We start from the raw sequence: 15,911 nt of genomic DNA, 5'->3' as shown, positions 1-15,911 counted from the left end.
GATAGCCAATTTGGGATTTTCATATAATGGTGTTTTTTAATGTTTACCCAGATTTTGTATAGAGAATTCCTTATTATATGCCTCTGAAAATATGAATGTGTTTTATTTTTACCTTCCCATAGAAACCCGTGCTAACCTAGTTGGAGATCGTGCCCTTCTAATGCTAATATTCTTTTGTTTTTAGGTTGAATCCAATCTCTTAACTATGTCAGCACTGCTGCCCGGTAGTAGAGCTCCCAGTCTGGGAGACCGATACCTCCGTGGTTCTTACTATCTTGTAACAGCTTAAATTTAGTGCAAGGTTTTTTACCTGTCCATATAAATTTAGATATTATTTTGTTTATTTGCTCGAAAAAAACTTTTCTAATCTTACCGATATCGTTTGAAAAAGGTATAGCAGTTTTCCCCATACTATGTTATCTACATTTTATTAAAAGTTTTAGAAGTGTTTACATCTAGGATGATTCTCTGTCAAGGAAAGAAAATACTAAGAAGCTACACTTTGTATGCTGGAGGGTAGAAATGTAAAGTTGGGAAGTCAAATTTCTTCCGTAACTTCTTTACAATTCCCTTATTAAATACTCTGATTGATTGATTTACTTTGTTTGATTGGGTGCCATCAATGTTGACTCTTAGGAACCATATAGATAACTCATTTATTTATCCTATTTGCATAGCGGCCCATCTCACAAAAACATTATTTGAACAAAAGTTTACTCATTTTAACAATAACATGTTCATCAAGCTAAGTAAAAATGTTAATGGCTCATCTATCTGTGCAGCTATCTTTTTTGTTACTCATTATAAATAATTAATGCATGTTTGTTATTAATAAATATATAACCTCAAGAGTTTTAGGAGAACAAATTCAAACTTCATTTCCTGATCACAATCCACCAAAAAAATCTTGGAGAGCTCTCAGTCATATTGGAGCTAAATCCAAGATGTATTATTTCGTGGAACTGATGTGTATATACAAATATTTTGATTACAACTAGTCCAGTGGTAAAATGTAAAATTTGTTTCTACTGGTTTTGTGGGCGTGGCTTGGTGATAGTGGTAATGTGATTGAATAGGCATGGCCAACTTTTTTTTTTACTTTAAAAACTTTTTTTATTCTACAATCTCCTCGGCCAAAGAGGTTTCAGAAAAAGTGCTTTTAAAAGCCTCTGATGATCAGGCAACTAAGCTGGGATCGTCAAAGGCTTTTAAAAGAATTTTTTTTGCAACCTTTTCAGCCAAAAAAGCCTCTGATGATCGCACAGCTCAGCTGGGCATGGCGAGGGGGACAGGGATTTTTGCTACCAGTTCTCTGAACCACCCTCTGCCATCGCTACTGGATCGGGCAATCCGATCCAAACCGGGAGCATTTCACCCCTGAACCAGTCTATTGAAAGCTGGGATGGGGGATGTTTTGCCTAATTTAACCAATCTATCCCTGATCCTAAATTTACTTATTTTCTTTCTTTCTTTCTTTCTTTCTTTCTTTCTTTCTTTCTTTCTTTCTTTCTTTCTTTCTTTCTTTCTTTCTTTCTTTCTTTTTTCTTTCTTTCTTTCTTTCTTTCTTTCTTTCTTTCTTTCTTTTTTCCTTTCCTTTCCTTTCCTTCCTTCCTTCCTTCCTTCCTTCCTTCCTTCCTTCCTTCCTTCCTTCCTTCCTCTACTGGATTAAATCAATCTATATATCCCAGAAAGCTCAATTTAATTAATTTAATGAAGCTTTGTGAGATCCAAAAGGATATCAGACAAAATTATCCTCATCTCCTTTGCTTTTCATTTCAGTTTTGGTGGTTTTGAAGAGACATTAGACAAGTTGAAAAAATAATGGGTGTGAAAATTAAAAACGAAAGACAGAAATTGAGAGGTTTTGCTGATGATTTAGGTTTGTTACTATAGTAATCTGAAATTTGGAGTCTTTGCTGGCTTTAAAATAAACCAAAGTCAAAGTCGCTTCTTAAGAATCCGACTGTATTAGACCATGAAATTTGAATGAGAAAGTCAGGTTTTAAGGTGAAAAAAAAAAGATTAAATATCTTGGGATAATTTTAACAAATACAAATTCTGTTTTGTTTCAAAGGAACTATGCAACTGGAATGGTAGCAAAAAGGATTTAGTGAGGTGAGATAAATTGTGTCTCTCTTTGCTGGGAAGAATTTCTGTAATTAAGATGAATATTTTACCTAAGCTGTTGTTTTTTCCCCAGATATTACCAAAACTGATGACTGATGTTTCGTTTAAACAATGACAAAAATATGTAAGTTCATACAGCAAGGAAAAAAACTGAGAATTAAGTGTGAATTGCTGCATGAGAGAGGAATAATGAGTTTATCAGATTTAAAATTGTATCTTGATGCTTGTTCTTTGATCTGGATGAAGGTTTGGATGACCACAAAAGAAATAACTGGTTATTTAGATTTGGAGGACCATGAATTGTGATTTGAATGCACACACAGTTGTGGTGCACTAAGCATTACATAAATGCAGATTTCAAGAATCATTTTGTTAGGAATGCCTAACATCTAAGGTTTATAAAATGTTATTGAAATTGAACCTGGAAAGTTGCCCTAGCTCAGCTCTGGCATGCATGTACTCGCCAGCCAGCTGATTTTCGGGCCTTCCGGTCCCACCAGAAGTCGGCAAACAGGCTGTTTCTAGCCTCCAGAGGACCTCCAGTGGGGATGTGGGGGTGGGGAAGGCCGTTTTCGCCCTCCCCAGGCTCCTAGAAAGGCTCTAGAGCCTGGGAAGAGTGAAAAACAGGGCTTCCAGTCCCACTGGAAGTCGGCAAATGGGTTGTTTCTGGCCTCTGGACAGCCTCTGGGGTGGTAGGGATGGCTTTTTTCTCCCTCCCCAGGCTCCAAGAATGCCTCTGGAGCCTGGAGAGGGAGAAAAATAGGCCTACCCGGCTCACCATGCCATCACGTGCCAAAAGCGGGGGGGGGGGGCACACTGAATTATGGGTGTGGGCATGCATGGGTGCCACCCCCTGCACTCCCCCCACTTTTGTCACGTGATGGCAAAAAGGTTAGCCATCACTGATATAGTGCTTGAATAGTGGGAAAATATGTGGATGAATGGATTGAAATTTACATTGAATTATAATCTGAAAAAAGCTTTCATAAAATGATATCTCATTTTAATATAATGATTGAGAAACTGTATAAAAATGTTTCAAATGTTTGTTGAAACTATAACATGCATTCCTTATCGTCTTTAGTCGGTTTTGATAAAGCAAAGAAAAGTTGGGGCCAGATTTTTGTCTATATACCAAGATTCTTAAAACCGTTGAAACCAAAAGGTTTTCTTTTAGGACTATTGGATGAAGAACTTGGGAAAAAATTGAAAGTTTGTCATTAAATATGTTGACGGTGGCAAGAATCATATTGTTGTGGCCCCGCCCTCTGAGCCTGTCCCATCGGAGGAAGAAAGCTCCGAGCATGAGGAAGAGGAGTCAGCCAGGCCTCCCTCTCCAGGCCCCTCCCCTCTGGCACTGTCTCAGGTGCCGGCCGAGGGAGAGGAGATTAACAGAGAGACAGGTGGCTCGGATGAGAGTGAAGGAGAAACATCATTCCTGGATGCACGCCTCCGAAGGCGTGATAAACGATTGCAGCAGCTCAGGAGGCGTGCTAGGGATTAGAACTGAGTCACTGGACCACACCTCAGAGACTATATAATAGAGGGTGGTGGCCAGTGATCCTTGTGACGAACAAAAGTAAACCTTGGATAGTCACTAAAGCCTCGTCCGGAACTGCTGAGAGAAATATTATTCTGCTTGGACTTTTTGTACGCTAAGTATCTTATCTTTCTGTTTTGTGGAAATAAACGTACTTGGCAGACGGTGTGTAAATCGCTGCCAAATTGGAGATAAGACCTGGGTGTGTGCCAAAGTGTTTCCTTAACCCTCGGCTGGCTGTGTTTGTGTGTGTGTGTGGACAGGGACAGATCACATATATGGACAAAAATGGAATTCTTAATGACCACAGTGGAAGAATGAGGGAAGAGAAGCATCTCGTTGTTGATTTATTTACTTGCTCAATTTATAAGAGCCACTATGGTCTATGGCTGCCCCAGCTCTCTGGAACCAGTTACCTCCTGAGGTCCGGACCACCCCCACCCTATTGGCCTTCAGAAAAGCGGTGAAGACCTGGCTTTTCCATCTGGGGCCATTGATCTCGCTGTTGCGATCTTGTAAGATCCGGCCATGAATGGTGTGAATGGGTTTTAATGTTTTAATGTTTAAATGTTTTTATAATGGTTTTTTAAATGCATTATAAGCTGCCCTGAATCTTCGGAGAAAAGTGGCATATAAATTAAAATAATAGTAGTAGTAGTAGTAGTAGTAGTAGTAGTAGTAGTAGTAGTAGTAATAATAATAATAATAATAATAATAATAATAATAATAATAATAATAGACTGTCAAACTGGCAGACTGCAGGCCGGATGCGACATGCACAGGCCATGCCCACCCCAGCTCCGCAAAAGGGAAAACACCATGATATGTTACGTGACAGCAATGTGATGCTGCGAGTTTGACATCCATGTCTATTGGCATCAGGCTAGGATCAAGGAGGCCATGGGTTCTAATCAAGACTTATCTATTAAAGCCAGCTAGGTAACTTTGGGCAAGTTGCTCTTTCTCAGGCCAACTCACATCACAGGGTTGTTGAAGTTATAAAGATATGGTATAAATAAATACCGGTAAATATAAAAATAAATAAATAAATGCCACCTAACTCAAACAATGTGACTTTGGGTGGTATACAATACAAAGTTTATCTTCTTTGTCAACAGGGATTTGATGCCCTACAATTACCATAATGATAGTGATTAGTGGAAGAAATTTGTTAAAGGTAGAATATCAATGGCTGCAAAGCAACTTCAGCGCTGACAAGTTGTAGTCAGGGCATAAAAGGTCTTTTGCATCTCTCTTTGTGGTCTGCATTTGACAACAGCACAAATATTTGCTTTTATTTCCTGAATTTCTGATCAAGATGGTGGATGCTTGTTTACCATGGTGGTAAGATTGCGATGGGGCTTATCTGAGGAGCTCCTAGCTCTTCTTCTCCTCTTCCTGCTTGTAAAGCTCAGTGATTCCTTCAGAAAATGTTTGAACCTGAAGGATCCTTACCAGAGAAAAGCTTCCACACATCCCTCAAATCCTTCAGATGAAATTATAATTGGGGAATTTGTATCCATGACACTTGGCAATTATAGGGAACAGAAGTTTAGGGAACATCCAATTTCTTCACCAACCCAAGCTTAGTAAGTCATTCTTCATTTTTATCTAAGATGTCTGTCACCCCATGAAATTCTTTTCTTAAAAAACCTAAAGTGGTTTTTCATTCTTGGAAGATTCTGTTTGGGTCTGTTGATCATTCTTACTTTCACCATATAAATAACTCTTTCTAAATACTGATAGACTTCTTATTCTGTTTCCTAATCTTCTCTATTTTTTGACATTTTATATGCCAAGCATGTTTTTAGCAGAAATTGAGTTGGTTTCAGTTATTAACTTTTGATTGAAAATACATAGACAGCCTACTGAACTGTTTGAAGATGGATTTGTTAAGAGCCCGAATGCTTCTCTCTGTACAATTTACATCGCCTGGGAGACAATAAGGAATAAATTATAAGATTAAATAATATTAATTCTAAGATATTGTTTCATTGTAAGATGTAGTACTTTGGGTAAATTGAATGAGGGTGATTAGGAATTCTTACATCCCTAATTCCTTTCAAGAATTCTGACTTATAAAGTATGTCTATGGCTGTATTATATTTAATAATATACTCTGGACGAGTGAAGAGAGAAAGAATTTTGTACATCCAAAGTATACAGTACAGACAAAGTTCACACTTGTAATCTTTACCTGGAAGATTAAATCCACTCTGTCTGCTGTCTGCCTCCCCCATTATCTCTTGTTTAATAGGATATGCTTCTTTACAACATCTGAGAGTTGTATGAATTACACAACTGAAGTATATCATAAAGAACAAAGGAAAACATTAAGAATTTTAAAAAGGAAATTAAAATATGTACACACACACATACAGTATGCATATAAGCAAGAGAATAAAAGGAAGAAACCTTTGTATTATATTTCATAATGTACTTGGATGAGTGAAAAAAGAAGCATTTTGTACATCCAAAATATACATCCAAAATTTTGTGTATCCTTATATACCTTACCTGGAAGATTAGATCTTTTCTATCTGTCTTCCACCATCATCTCTGATTTAAGGGCTTAGGTTTTTTTTACGGCATCTGAGACTTGTATGAATTACACAATTGAGATGTATAATAAAGTACAAAAGAAAACAGTATTAATTTTAAAGAGGAAACCTAAAATGTATAGGCACATACATAATATGTGCATTAATGACAGAAGAGAAGGACGAAACCTATTCACTTTGCTTTAAGGGGATATCTGGACCATTTATATCAGAAAGAGTTTTCCCTCATATAGAGAAGATCATTTAGCTGAGCTCTTTGGGTAAGGAAGGATCTAAGATATAAGTCACGTATTTATCAGTCCTCAAATTCTAACACTCACAATTCTCTTGGCAGTATAATACCTAAAAACTATCAGCACGTCCTTGCTTTTGTTTTCGCCATTAAAGGAGTCAACAAGAATCCTGACCTGTTACCCAACAACACTTTAGGGTCCAAGATTTATGACAATGCTTACAATTCATGGAGAACCACTTGGACCATTTTGGATCTTCTCTTTTTCAGTCAAGGGGATCCACTCAATTATTTCTGTGGCACTGAAGAGGAAGTCATGGCCACTATTGGGGGACTCACCTCAGAAAATTCTATTCACATGGCCAACATCTTAAATACTTACAAGGTTCCACAGGTAAGTCTTTGGAAATAGGTTTATAGAAGGAAAAGGAGAATAACTGTTAAGTCTCAATGGTAAAGATAAATTCTTCTATTGTTTAAACTATCATTTTATATCTATGGTGATTTCTAACTCTGGAAAGAAACTACACTTAGATAGCCACAGGGTTGAAATGTAAACTTGAGAAATCAAATTTCTTTTGTATGCTCTTTATGAATTCCAAATTTAATACACTGATCGATTGATGGTCTGCCTATGTGCCATCAAGTTGATGTTGACTCTTAGTGACCACATAGATATGAAAGCTATTTAACTGCTATTTCTCATCTTCAAAAGGACCACCCATCCATAATGTAAATGAGTACATCCACCAACTAAACAATATACTAAAATGGATTTTTAAGAATATCAGTAAATTTGAATTTAATATTAGCAGGTATTTAAAAACAGTTTCTACAAAATTGAATGTTTTTTGTTATTTTAAAATGTTTCCCTCCAGGTTAGTTACGGGTCATCTGACCCCATGTTGAGAGACAAAATTGGTTTTCCTTCTTTCTATCGTACAGTTCCCCATGAAGCTCTTCAATACATGGGGATAGTTCAACTTCTGAAATATTTTGGATGGAATTGGATTAGTTTAATTGTTTCAGATGATGAAAGTGGTGAGAACTTAATTCAAACTCTGAGACCCAAGCTCTTACAAAATAATATTTGCATAGCTGAGATACAGATGATCCCAATTTTGTCACTATTTTTATTAAGAGAGATACTTGTGAAAAAAATCCTTCAAATTCAATCTGTTATCTCCCAAAGTAAAATCAGTGTGTTCCTTGTATATGGAAATGGTCAGTCTCTGGAGGGATTACATATGGTTTTATATTCAATGGAATTTGGCCACAACAAGCCTCTGGAGAAGGTGTGGATCACAACATGTGAATGGGATTTCACTGCTCAAAATCCTGCCAGACGATTTAGCAAAAGATCCTTCAATGGCACCCTGTCATTCTCATTCCATACCAAAGTGGTGCCAGAATTTCAGAATTTTCTTGAAGAAATAAATCCTCTGAAGTCTACATTTTATTTCCTTTCTGAATTCTGGACATCAACATTCTTCTGCTCACTCAATATCCATGTATTATATGAGGAGAAAATGAAAAAATGCACTGGGGAAGAGAAGCTGGAGACCCTTCCTGATTCTGTCTTTGAAATGGGTATGTCTGGTTGGAGTTATAGCATCTACAATGCTGTGTATCTTGTGGCACATTCTCTCCATGCTTTGTATTCCTGGAGGAACAAACAACGGGGAAGGAGAAAGCAAGACCAATGGAATCTCCAAAAAGTTCCTCCCTGGCAGGTACTCTCAAGTAGATTGGTCAATCCATTAAAACCAAAATAATTTAGAAAATCAAAATAGAACTAAAACAAAAGCATATATGATGTATCAATAGAGAAAATCTAGCAAACACAACCAGCAAAGGAAAGCAAGTGAATGTTTTTAGAAGAATATTGAGAGTAGGAAGATACTTTATAAAAAACATTTAAAGTGAATTAGGAGTTGAGAATCCAGATGTGCCAATGAAATACTGATTTGAAATTGATGCTAAATTGAGCCCTATAGGAAACAATGAATGATTCAATCCATTCTGAGTTTGTTCCTTATTGAATTGAAGCAAAATATTTCTCCACATCAATAAAAAATGGGAAAAGTGAGTCTGGAGAATGAATTTGATAGGCAGTTTTGTAGTTTCTCAGGGAAAAGGCAAAAATCTATTTCCCTTCTGTCATCATACATGGTTTAGATACAATGGGATGGATTCAGATTCAGATTCAGATTCAGATTCAGATTCAGATTCTGACTAACCATCCATGTTCTCTTTGGATAAAAACTTTTCAATTCTTGGAGTACTTGGAAGACATTAGTTTTCAGTACTGCATCAAATGTCAGTTTAAAATGTCACATCACTAATGTTTCAAGTGACATTAACCTAGTTCTCCCCTTTCCATCTAGCTTAATTCATTTTTGAGACAAATCCACTTTAACAATAACGTTGGAGATGAAATATTTCTCGATGAAGATAGGGACTTAGCAATAGGCTATGACCTCATCAATTTGGTGACACTCCCCAATGAATCCTTCCAGAGAGTTCAAGTTGGAAGAATCGATCCCAATTTTCAATTTGGAAAAGAATTCACCATTAATGCAAGTGCCATTATGTGGAATCCCAAGTTTCATCAGGTTGGAACTGTTATATTTTTTTATGTTAATATCAGTATGATTTGAGTGGTATTTAACATACACAATCCGCAGAATGACAAGGAGATTTGTTAAGAGAGCTCAATTTGGGAAATACATTGAGAAAAAGAAAAAACACAGAAAGAGTTACCAACATCAGACTATTGTGGTGTTAGGAATCTTTCTAAGATATTAATAACCTGCTTCATGATTCATAATTTCTAAAATCTGTCTGTTCCAATAATATGTAATTCAGAATTAGCAGTGAGAGGAGAAAAGTAATTCTTGTTCTACAGACTCTTTTTTCTGGATAATATTAACAGACGGTGCCAAAATCTACCTGTGTTGAGAGCTGCCATCCTGGACAGAGCAAACAAATTCAGCAGGGGAAACAAATTTGTTGTTATGATTGTATTCAATGTCCTTCAAGTAGGATCTCAACACAAATGGGTAAGTGAAGGAACTCAGCTCTATCTAGGAGAAGATCCAGAAATTTTCTATTTTGTGCTTGTGGAGCATCTCTTATCTATGTCTAGTGACTTTATTACAAATTATGTTCTTGAATAGCATATTCAAAGGTTGATTTGTGCTTTTAAATCAGGCATCCTCAACCCCTGGGCCATGGCCAGTTCAGAACCAGGCCTTGCAAGTGGTGTGCGAACACCGGTATGAGTGTGCGAAGCTACATTTGCATGAGCTACATGCACTTGCTGCTTGTGCAAATGGAGCTGTGCTTGCTCGCCCACTGCTTCTGTGGAACCATACCCTCTCCCCCTCCCACTGCTGGGAATGCCATTGGTCTGCAAAGCCAGGTCCCTATGCTCTTGGGGCCCATGGGCAAATGCCCATCAGGCATTAAGACAGCCCTGTCCTTATTACCTTTTTCTCCATCGTGTATAAAGAGCAGAAGGTCTGAAAAATATTAGTAGAAACTTCTAATACTGAATTGATGCTTGTGATCTTCAGATGCAGATGAATGTGAGCCTTGCCAAGAAGAACAGTATCCTAAAACAAATCAGCAGGAATGCATTCCCAAAGTAATGATTTACCTGTCATATAAAGAAGGCCTGGGAGCAGCTCTGACATCTTTGGCACTTTTCCTTTCTCTGACCACCCTCGTTGTGATGGCGATCTTCAGGTTGCACTCAAACACCCCCATTGTGAAAGCCAATAACTGGAGCATCACATGTATTCTGCTCGCCTCTCTGTTCCTATGTTTTCTCTGCTCCCTCTTCTTCATTGGAAGACCTAGTAAGGTGACTTGCCTTTTAAGGCAGGCCGTATTTGGCATCACCTTCTCCGTTGCTGTTTCCTGTGTACTGGCCAAAACAATCACTGTGGTTCTGGCCTTTGTGGCTACAAAACCAGGGAATAAGATGAGGAAATGGATGGGGAAGAGGCTAGCAATCTTGGTCATTGCACCTTGTTCTTTGATTCAGATGGTCATCTGTGCTGTTTGGTTGGTGAAGAAGCCCCCTTTTCCAGAATTAGAGAAGCATTCCCAAGTGGGTGAGATCATAGTGCAATGCAATGAAGGCTCAGAGACGATGTTCTACATTGTGCTGGGCTACTTGGGTCTTCTGGCCGTCATCAGCTTCACGGTGGCTTTCTTTGCCAGGAAACTGCCTGACAGTTTCAATGAAGCCAAGTTCATCACTTTCAGCATGTTGGTGTTTTGCAGTGTTTGGATATCCTTCATCCCCACCTACTTGAGCACCAAAGGGAAATTCATGGTGGCCGTGGAGATTTTCTCCATACTAGCCTCTGCTTTTGGTTTACTGAGTTGCATCTTCCTTCCCAAATGCTACATTATTCTAATACGTCCTGAATTAAATAAGAAGGAGCAATTGGTAAGGAAAAATAATGATTGACTTTGCTTGAAAATAATTAGGAGTGGTAGTTCAGAAATGGAAGTATAAGGTTACCAGTGTGGGTGAAAATTACTATCCCTTTGAAGAGATTGATTCATCTGTTAGCTGAATAATTCAGAATTATTGAATGTTGTGCTTTTTTTTTTTGTTAAATAAAGATTTTTCCCCAAACTATGTTTTTCTTAAAATAATTTTTATTAAACAATTTGTCTTTAAAAACAACACAAAAAACAATCACACACATATAAAAACAAAACATGTCAAAATGTAACATATTGAACATTACATAACATTAATGGTAATTTTACAGCATTTCGTATCAACTTACTTACTTTGTGACGTACTTTGCTTTTGTAGTTCTCTATTTTATCATTTCTATTTAATACTCAATAGTAGAATAATCGCATTACTCCAACATATATATATATATACACATTATAATATTCATTTGTTCTTATCTACACATTTATATTCATTTATATTTACCTCTCTTTATTTAATGTTGTTCAGTTACTTTAAGTTTCATCAATATTAAATTAAACATTTCTTGTTCTGATTTCTATTTTCGAGCCAACTGTACATTTTATTCCATATTTCATAATAGTCCGAAATCTCTCTCTCTTTCAACTCCATAGTCATTTTATCCATCTCTGCACATTCTAGAATTTTCCTTATTACAGTTCTGTCTGATGGTATATTTTTTTGTTTCTAATTTTTTGCGAATGTGATTCTTGCTGTGATAAGTATGTGCAATATAATCTATTGATGGTTTTTATTCATTTTCAGGTCCAGTATTCCTAATAAAAACAATTCAGGTTTCATATCTATTTTTTGCTTTGTAATATCTTTTAACAATTTTTGAATTTGACACCAAATACTTCTTTGTAATGGGGCACGTCCGCCACATACGGTAAAATGTTCCGGATTTATAGTTACATCTCCAACAATTAAGTGATAAATTGGGATACATCTTGGCCAATCTCAATCCCACCTATAAAACATTTTATAGAGGTTTTCTTTGTGGGTAACTGCTGTTGTGAGTTTGTAATTCTTTTCCCATAGTTTGTCCCACTGTTCTAATTCTATGCTGTGGCCGAAATTCCTTCCCCAACTAATCATCGTTTCTTTTACAACTTCATCCTCCATTTTATATCTTAGTAGAAATTTATATAATTTTGTAATAATTTTTCCTTCTGTTCCCAATAAAATTTTATCCAACTCCAATTGTCTTTCATATATGCCAAATTGTTCTTGATCTTTTTTTAGTCTTGTTTTGATTTGTAGGTAGGGCCACCATTCTATATTTATTCATTATAGAATATTCATTCATTGTGTTTTCAATGTTTGCACTGATTTTAATTTTCCATTCTCATCTAAAATTTCTGAGTATCTTATCATTTTACTGAGGTCTATTGTATTTGGGTGTGTCATTGCCTCCATTGTCGATAGCCAATTTGGGATTTTCATATAGTGGTGTTTTTTAATCTTTACCCAGACTTTGTATAGAGAATTTCTTATTATATGCCTCTGAAAATATGAATGTGTTTTATTTTTATCTTCCCATAGAAACCCGTGCCAACCTAGTTGGAGATTGTGCCCTTCTAATGCTAATATTCTTTTGTTTTTAGGTTGAATCCAATCTCTTAACTATGTCAGCACTGCTGCCCGGTAGTAGAGCTCCCAGTCTGGGAGACTGATACCTCAGTAGTTCTTACTATTTTGTAACAGCTTAAATTTAATGCGAGGTTTTTTACCTGCCCATATAAATTTAGATATTATTTTGTTTATTTGCTTGAAAAAAACCTTTTCTAATCTTACCGATATCGTTTGAAAAAGGTATAGCAGTTTTCCCCAAACTATGTTATCTACATTTTATTAAAAGTTTTAGAAGTGTTTACATCTAGGATGATTCTCTGTCAAGGAAAGAAAATACTAAGAAGCTACACTTTGTATGCTGGAGGGTAGAAATGTAAAGTTGGGAAGTCAAATTCCTTCCATAACTTCTTTACAATTCCCTTATTAAATACTCTGATTGATTGATTTGCTTTGTTTGATTGGGTGCCGTCAATGTTGACTCTTAGGGACCATATAGATAACTCATTTATTTATCCTATGTGCATAGCGGCCCATCTCAGAAAAACATTATTTGAACAAAAGTTTACTCATTTTAACAATAACATGTTCATCAAGCTAAGTAAAAATGTTACTGGCTCATCTATCTGTGCAGCTATCTTTTTTGTTACTCATTATAAATAATTAATGCATGTTTGTTATTAATAAATATATAACCTCAAGGGTTTTAGGAGAACAAATTCAAACTTCATTTCCTGATCACAATCCATCCAAAAAATCTTGGAGAGCCCTCAGTCATATTGCAGCTAAATCCAAGATGTATTATTTCACGGAACTGATGTGTATATACAAATATTTTGATTACAACTAGTCCAGTGGTGAAATGTAAAACTTGTTTCTACTGGTTCTGTGGGCGTGGCTTGGTGATAGTGGTAATGTGATTGAGTAGGCGTGGCCAACTTTTTTTTTTACTTTAAAAACATTTTTTATTCTACAACCTCCTTGGCCAAAGAGGTTTCAGAAAAAGTGCTTTTAAAAGCCTCTGATGATCAGGCAACTAAGCTGGGATCGTCAAAGGCTTTTAAAAGCATTTTTTTTTGCAACTTTTTCAGCCAAAAAAGCGTCTGATGATCGCGCGGCTCAGCTGGGCATGGCGGGGGGGGGGGGGGCGGGCAGGGATTTTTGCTACCTGTTCTCTGACCCACCCGCTGCCATCGCTACCGGATCGGGCGATCCGGTCCAAACTGGGAACATTTCACCCCTGAACCAGTCTATTGAAAGCAGGGCTGGGGGATGTTTTGCCTAATTTAACCAAGGCCATATTTTCTCCTACTGTATCATTTACTTGCATAGATATTTTTTCCAATGGATTATTCTCCACTTCCTTACAACTCCTGCATCACACCTGCATTCAAAAAATGGTCTTTGTTTAGAACAACAATGGAAGATTTTGGAAAAATAATGATAAAAATTGCTATCCCTGATCCTAAATTTACTTATTTTCTTTCTTTCTTTCTTTCTTCCTTCCTTCCTTCCTTCCTTCCTTCCTTCCTTCCTTCCTTCCTTCCTTTCTTTCTTTCTTTCTTTCTTCTTTCCTTCCTTCCTTCCTTCCTTCCTTCCTTCCTTCCCTCCGTCCTTCCTTCCTTCCTTCCTTCCTTCCTTCCTTCCTTCCTTCCTTCGTCTACTGGATTAAATCAATCTATACATCCCCGCAAGTTCAATTTAATTAATTTAATGAAGCTTTGTGAGATCCAAAAGGATACCAGACAAAATTATCCTCATCTCCTTTGCTTTTCATTTCAGTTTTGGTGGTTTTGGAGAGACATTAGACAAGTTGAAAAAATAATGGGTGTGAAAATTAAAAATGAAAGACAGAAATTGAGAGGTTTTGCTGATGATTTAGGTTTGTTACTATAGGAATCTGAAGTTTGGAGTCTTTGCTGGCTTTAAAATAAACCAAAGTCAAAGACGCTTCTTAAGAATCCGACTATTTTAGACCATGAAATTTTAATGAGAAAGTCAGGTTTTAAGGTGAAAAAAAAAGATTAAATATCTTGGGGAGATTTTAAGAAATACAAATTCTGGTTTGTTTCAAAGGAACTACGCAACTGGAATGGTATCAAAAAGGATTTAGTGAGGTGAGATAAATTGTGTCTATCTTTGTTGGGAAGAATTTCTGTAATTAAGATGAATATTTTACCTAAGCTGTTGTTTTTTTCCCATATATTACCAAAACTGATGACTGATGTTTTATTTAAACAATGACAAAAAGAGATATGTAAGTTCATACAGCAAGATAAAAAACTGAGAATTAAGTGTGAATTGCTGCACGAGAGAGGAATAATGAGTTTATCAGATTTAAAATTGTATCTTGATGCTTGTTTTTGATCTGGATAAAGGATTGGATGACCACAAAAGAAATAACTGGTTATTTAGATTTGGAGGACCATGAATTGTGATTTGAATGGCACACACAGTTGTGGTGCACTAAGCATTACATAAATGTAGATTTCAAGAATCATTTCTTAGGAATGCCTAACATCTAAGGTTTATAAAATGGTATTGAAATTGAATCTGGAAAATGAAAATGTTAAATGTTGAATGATTCAAGAGGCCAAAAACTTTGGTTATAATATAGTGCCGTGATGGTGAACCTATGGCATGCATGCCACAGGTGGCATGCGGAGCCATATTGGTGGGCACGCGAGCGTTGCCCTAGCTCAGCTCTGGCACACACGTACCTGCCAGTCAGCTGATTTTCGGGCCTTCCGGTCCCAGCAGAAGTCAGCAAACAGGCTGTTTCTAGCCTCCAGAGGACCTCCAGGGGTGGGGGGTAGGGAAGGCCGTTTTCGCCCTCCCCAGGCTCCTAGAAAGGCTCTAGAGCCTGGGAAGAGTGAAAACCAGGCCTTTTGGTCCCACTGGAAGTCGGCAAATGGGTTGTTTCTGGCCTCTGGACGGCCTCTGGGGTGGTAGGGAAGGCTTTTTTCTCCCTCCCCAGGCTCCAAGAAAGCCTCTGGAGCCTGGAGAGGGGGAAAAATAGGCCTACCCGGCCCACCATGCCATCATGTGCCACAAGCGGGGGGGGGCTGGCACACTGAATTATGGGTGTGGGCATGCATGGGTGCCATCCCCTGCACTCCCCCCACTTTTGTCACGTGATGGCAAAAAGGTTAGCCATCATTGATATCGTGCTTGAATAGCGGGAAAATATGTGGATGAATGGATTGAAATTTACTTTGAATTATAATCTGAAAGAAGCTTTCATAAAATGATATCTCATTTTAATATAATGATTGAGAAACTGTATAAAAATGTTTCAAATGTTTGTTGAAACTATAACATGTATTCCTTCTCGTCTTTATTCGGCTTGTGATAAAGCAAAGAAAAGTTGGGGCC

The 15,911-nt window shown here is 37.1% G+C and overlaps 1 protein-coding gene across 1 annotated transcript; it reads left to right on the top strand.

Annotated features, from left to right (window-relative positions):
• The first annotated feature begins 5,005 nt into the window (after positions 1-5,005).
• On the top strand, positions 5,006-11,115 carry LOC148113917 (vomeronasal type-2 receptor 26-like). The gene is made up of 6 exons (XM_087893540.1): positions 5,006-5,256; positions 6,563-6,854; positions 7,339-8,193; positions 8,848-9,075; positions 9,396-9,522; positions 10,039-11,115. Exons 1-6 carry the CDS (start codon positions 5,006-5,008, stop codon positions 10,941-10,943), a joined length of 2,658 nt encoding a protein of 885 aa, XP_087749666.1. The 3' UTR covers positions 10,944-11,115.
• Positions 11,116-15,911: the final 4,796 nt, after the last annotated feature.

Source organism: Pantherophis guttatus, chromosome 4 (assembly GCF_059756535.1).
Source record: "Pantherophis guttatus breed Tessera chromosome 4, ASM5975653v1, whole genome shotgun sequence".
NCBI classification, from domain to species: domain Eukaryota; kingdom Metazoa; phylum Chordata; class Lepidosauria; order Squamata; family Colubridae; genus Pantherophis; species Pantherophis guttatus.
This window is presented reverse-complemented; position numbering and strand designations above follow the sequence as displayed.

Bases quoted from the DNA above. Each gene is read 5' to 3' on its own strand.
- LOC148113917 (XM_087893540.1), top strand. From the start codon at position 5,006: ATGGTGGTAAGATTGCGATGGGGCTTATCTGAGGAGCTCCTAGCTCTT. The intron at 6,855-7,338 runs GTAAGTCTTTGG...GTTTCCCTCCAG, and splicing joins ATACTTACAAGGTTCCACAG to GTTAGTTACGGGTCATCTGA. The intron at 8,194-8,847 runs GTACTCTCAAGT...CTTTCCATCTAG, and splicing joins AAAAAGTTCCTCCCTGGCAG to CTTAATTCATTTTTGAGACA.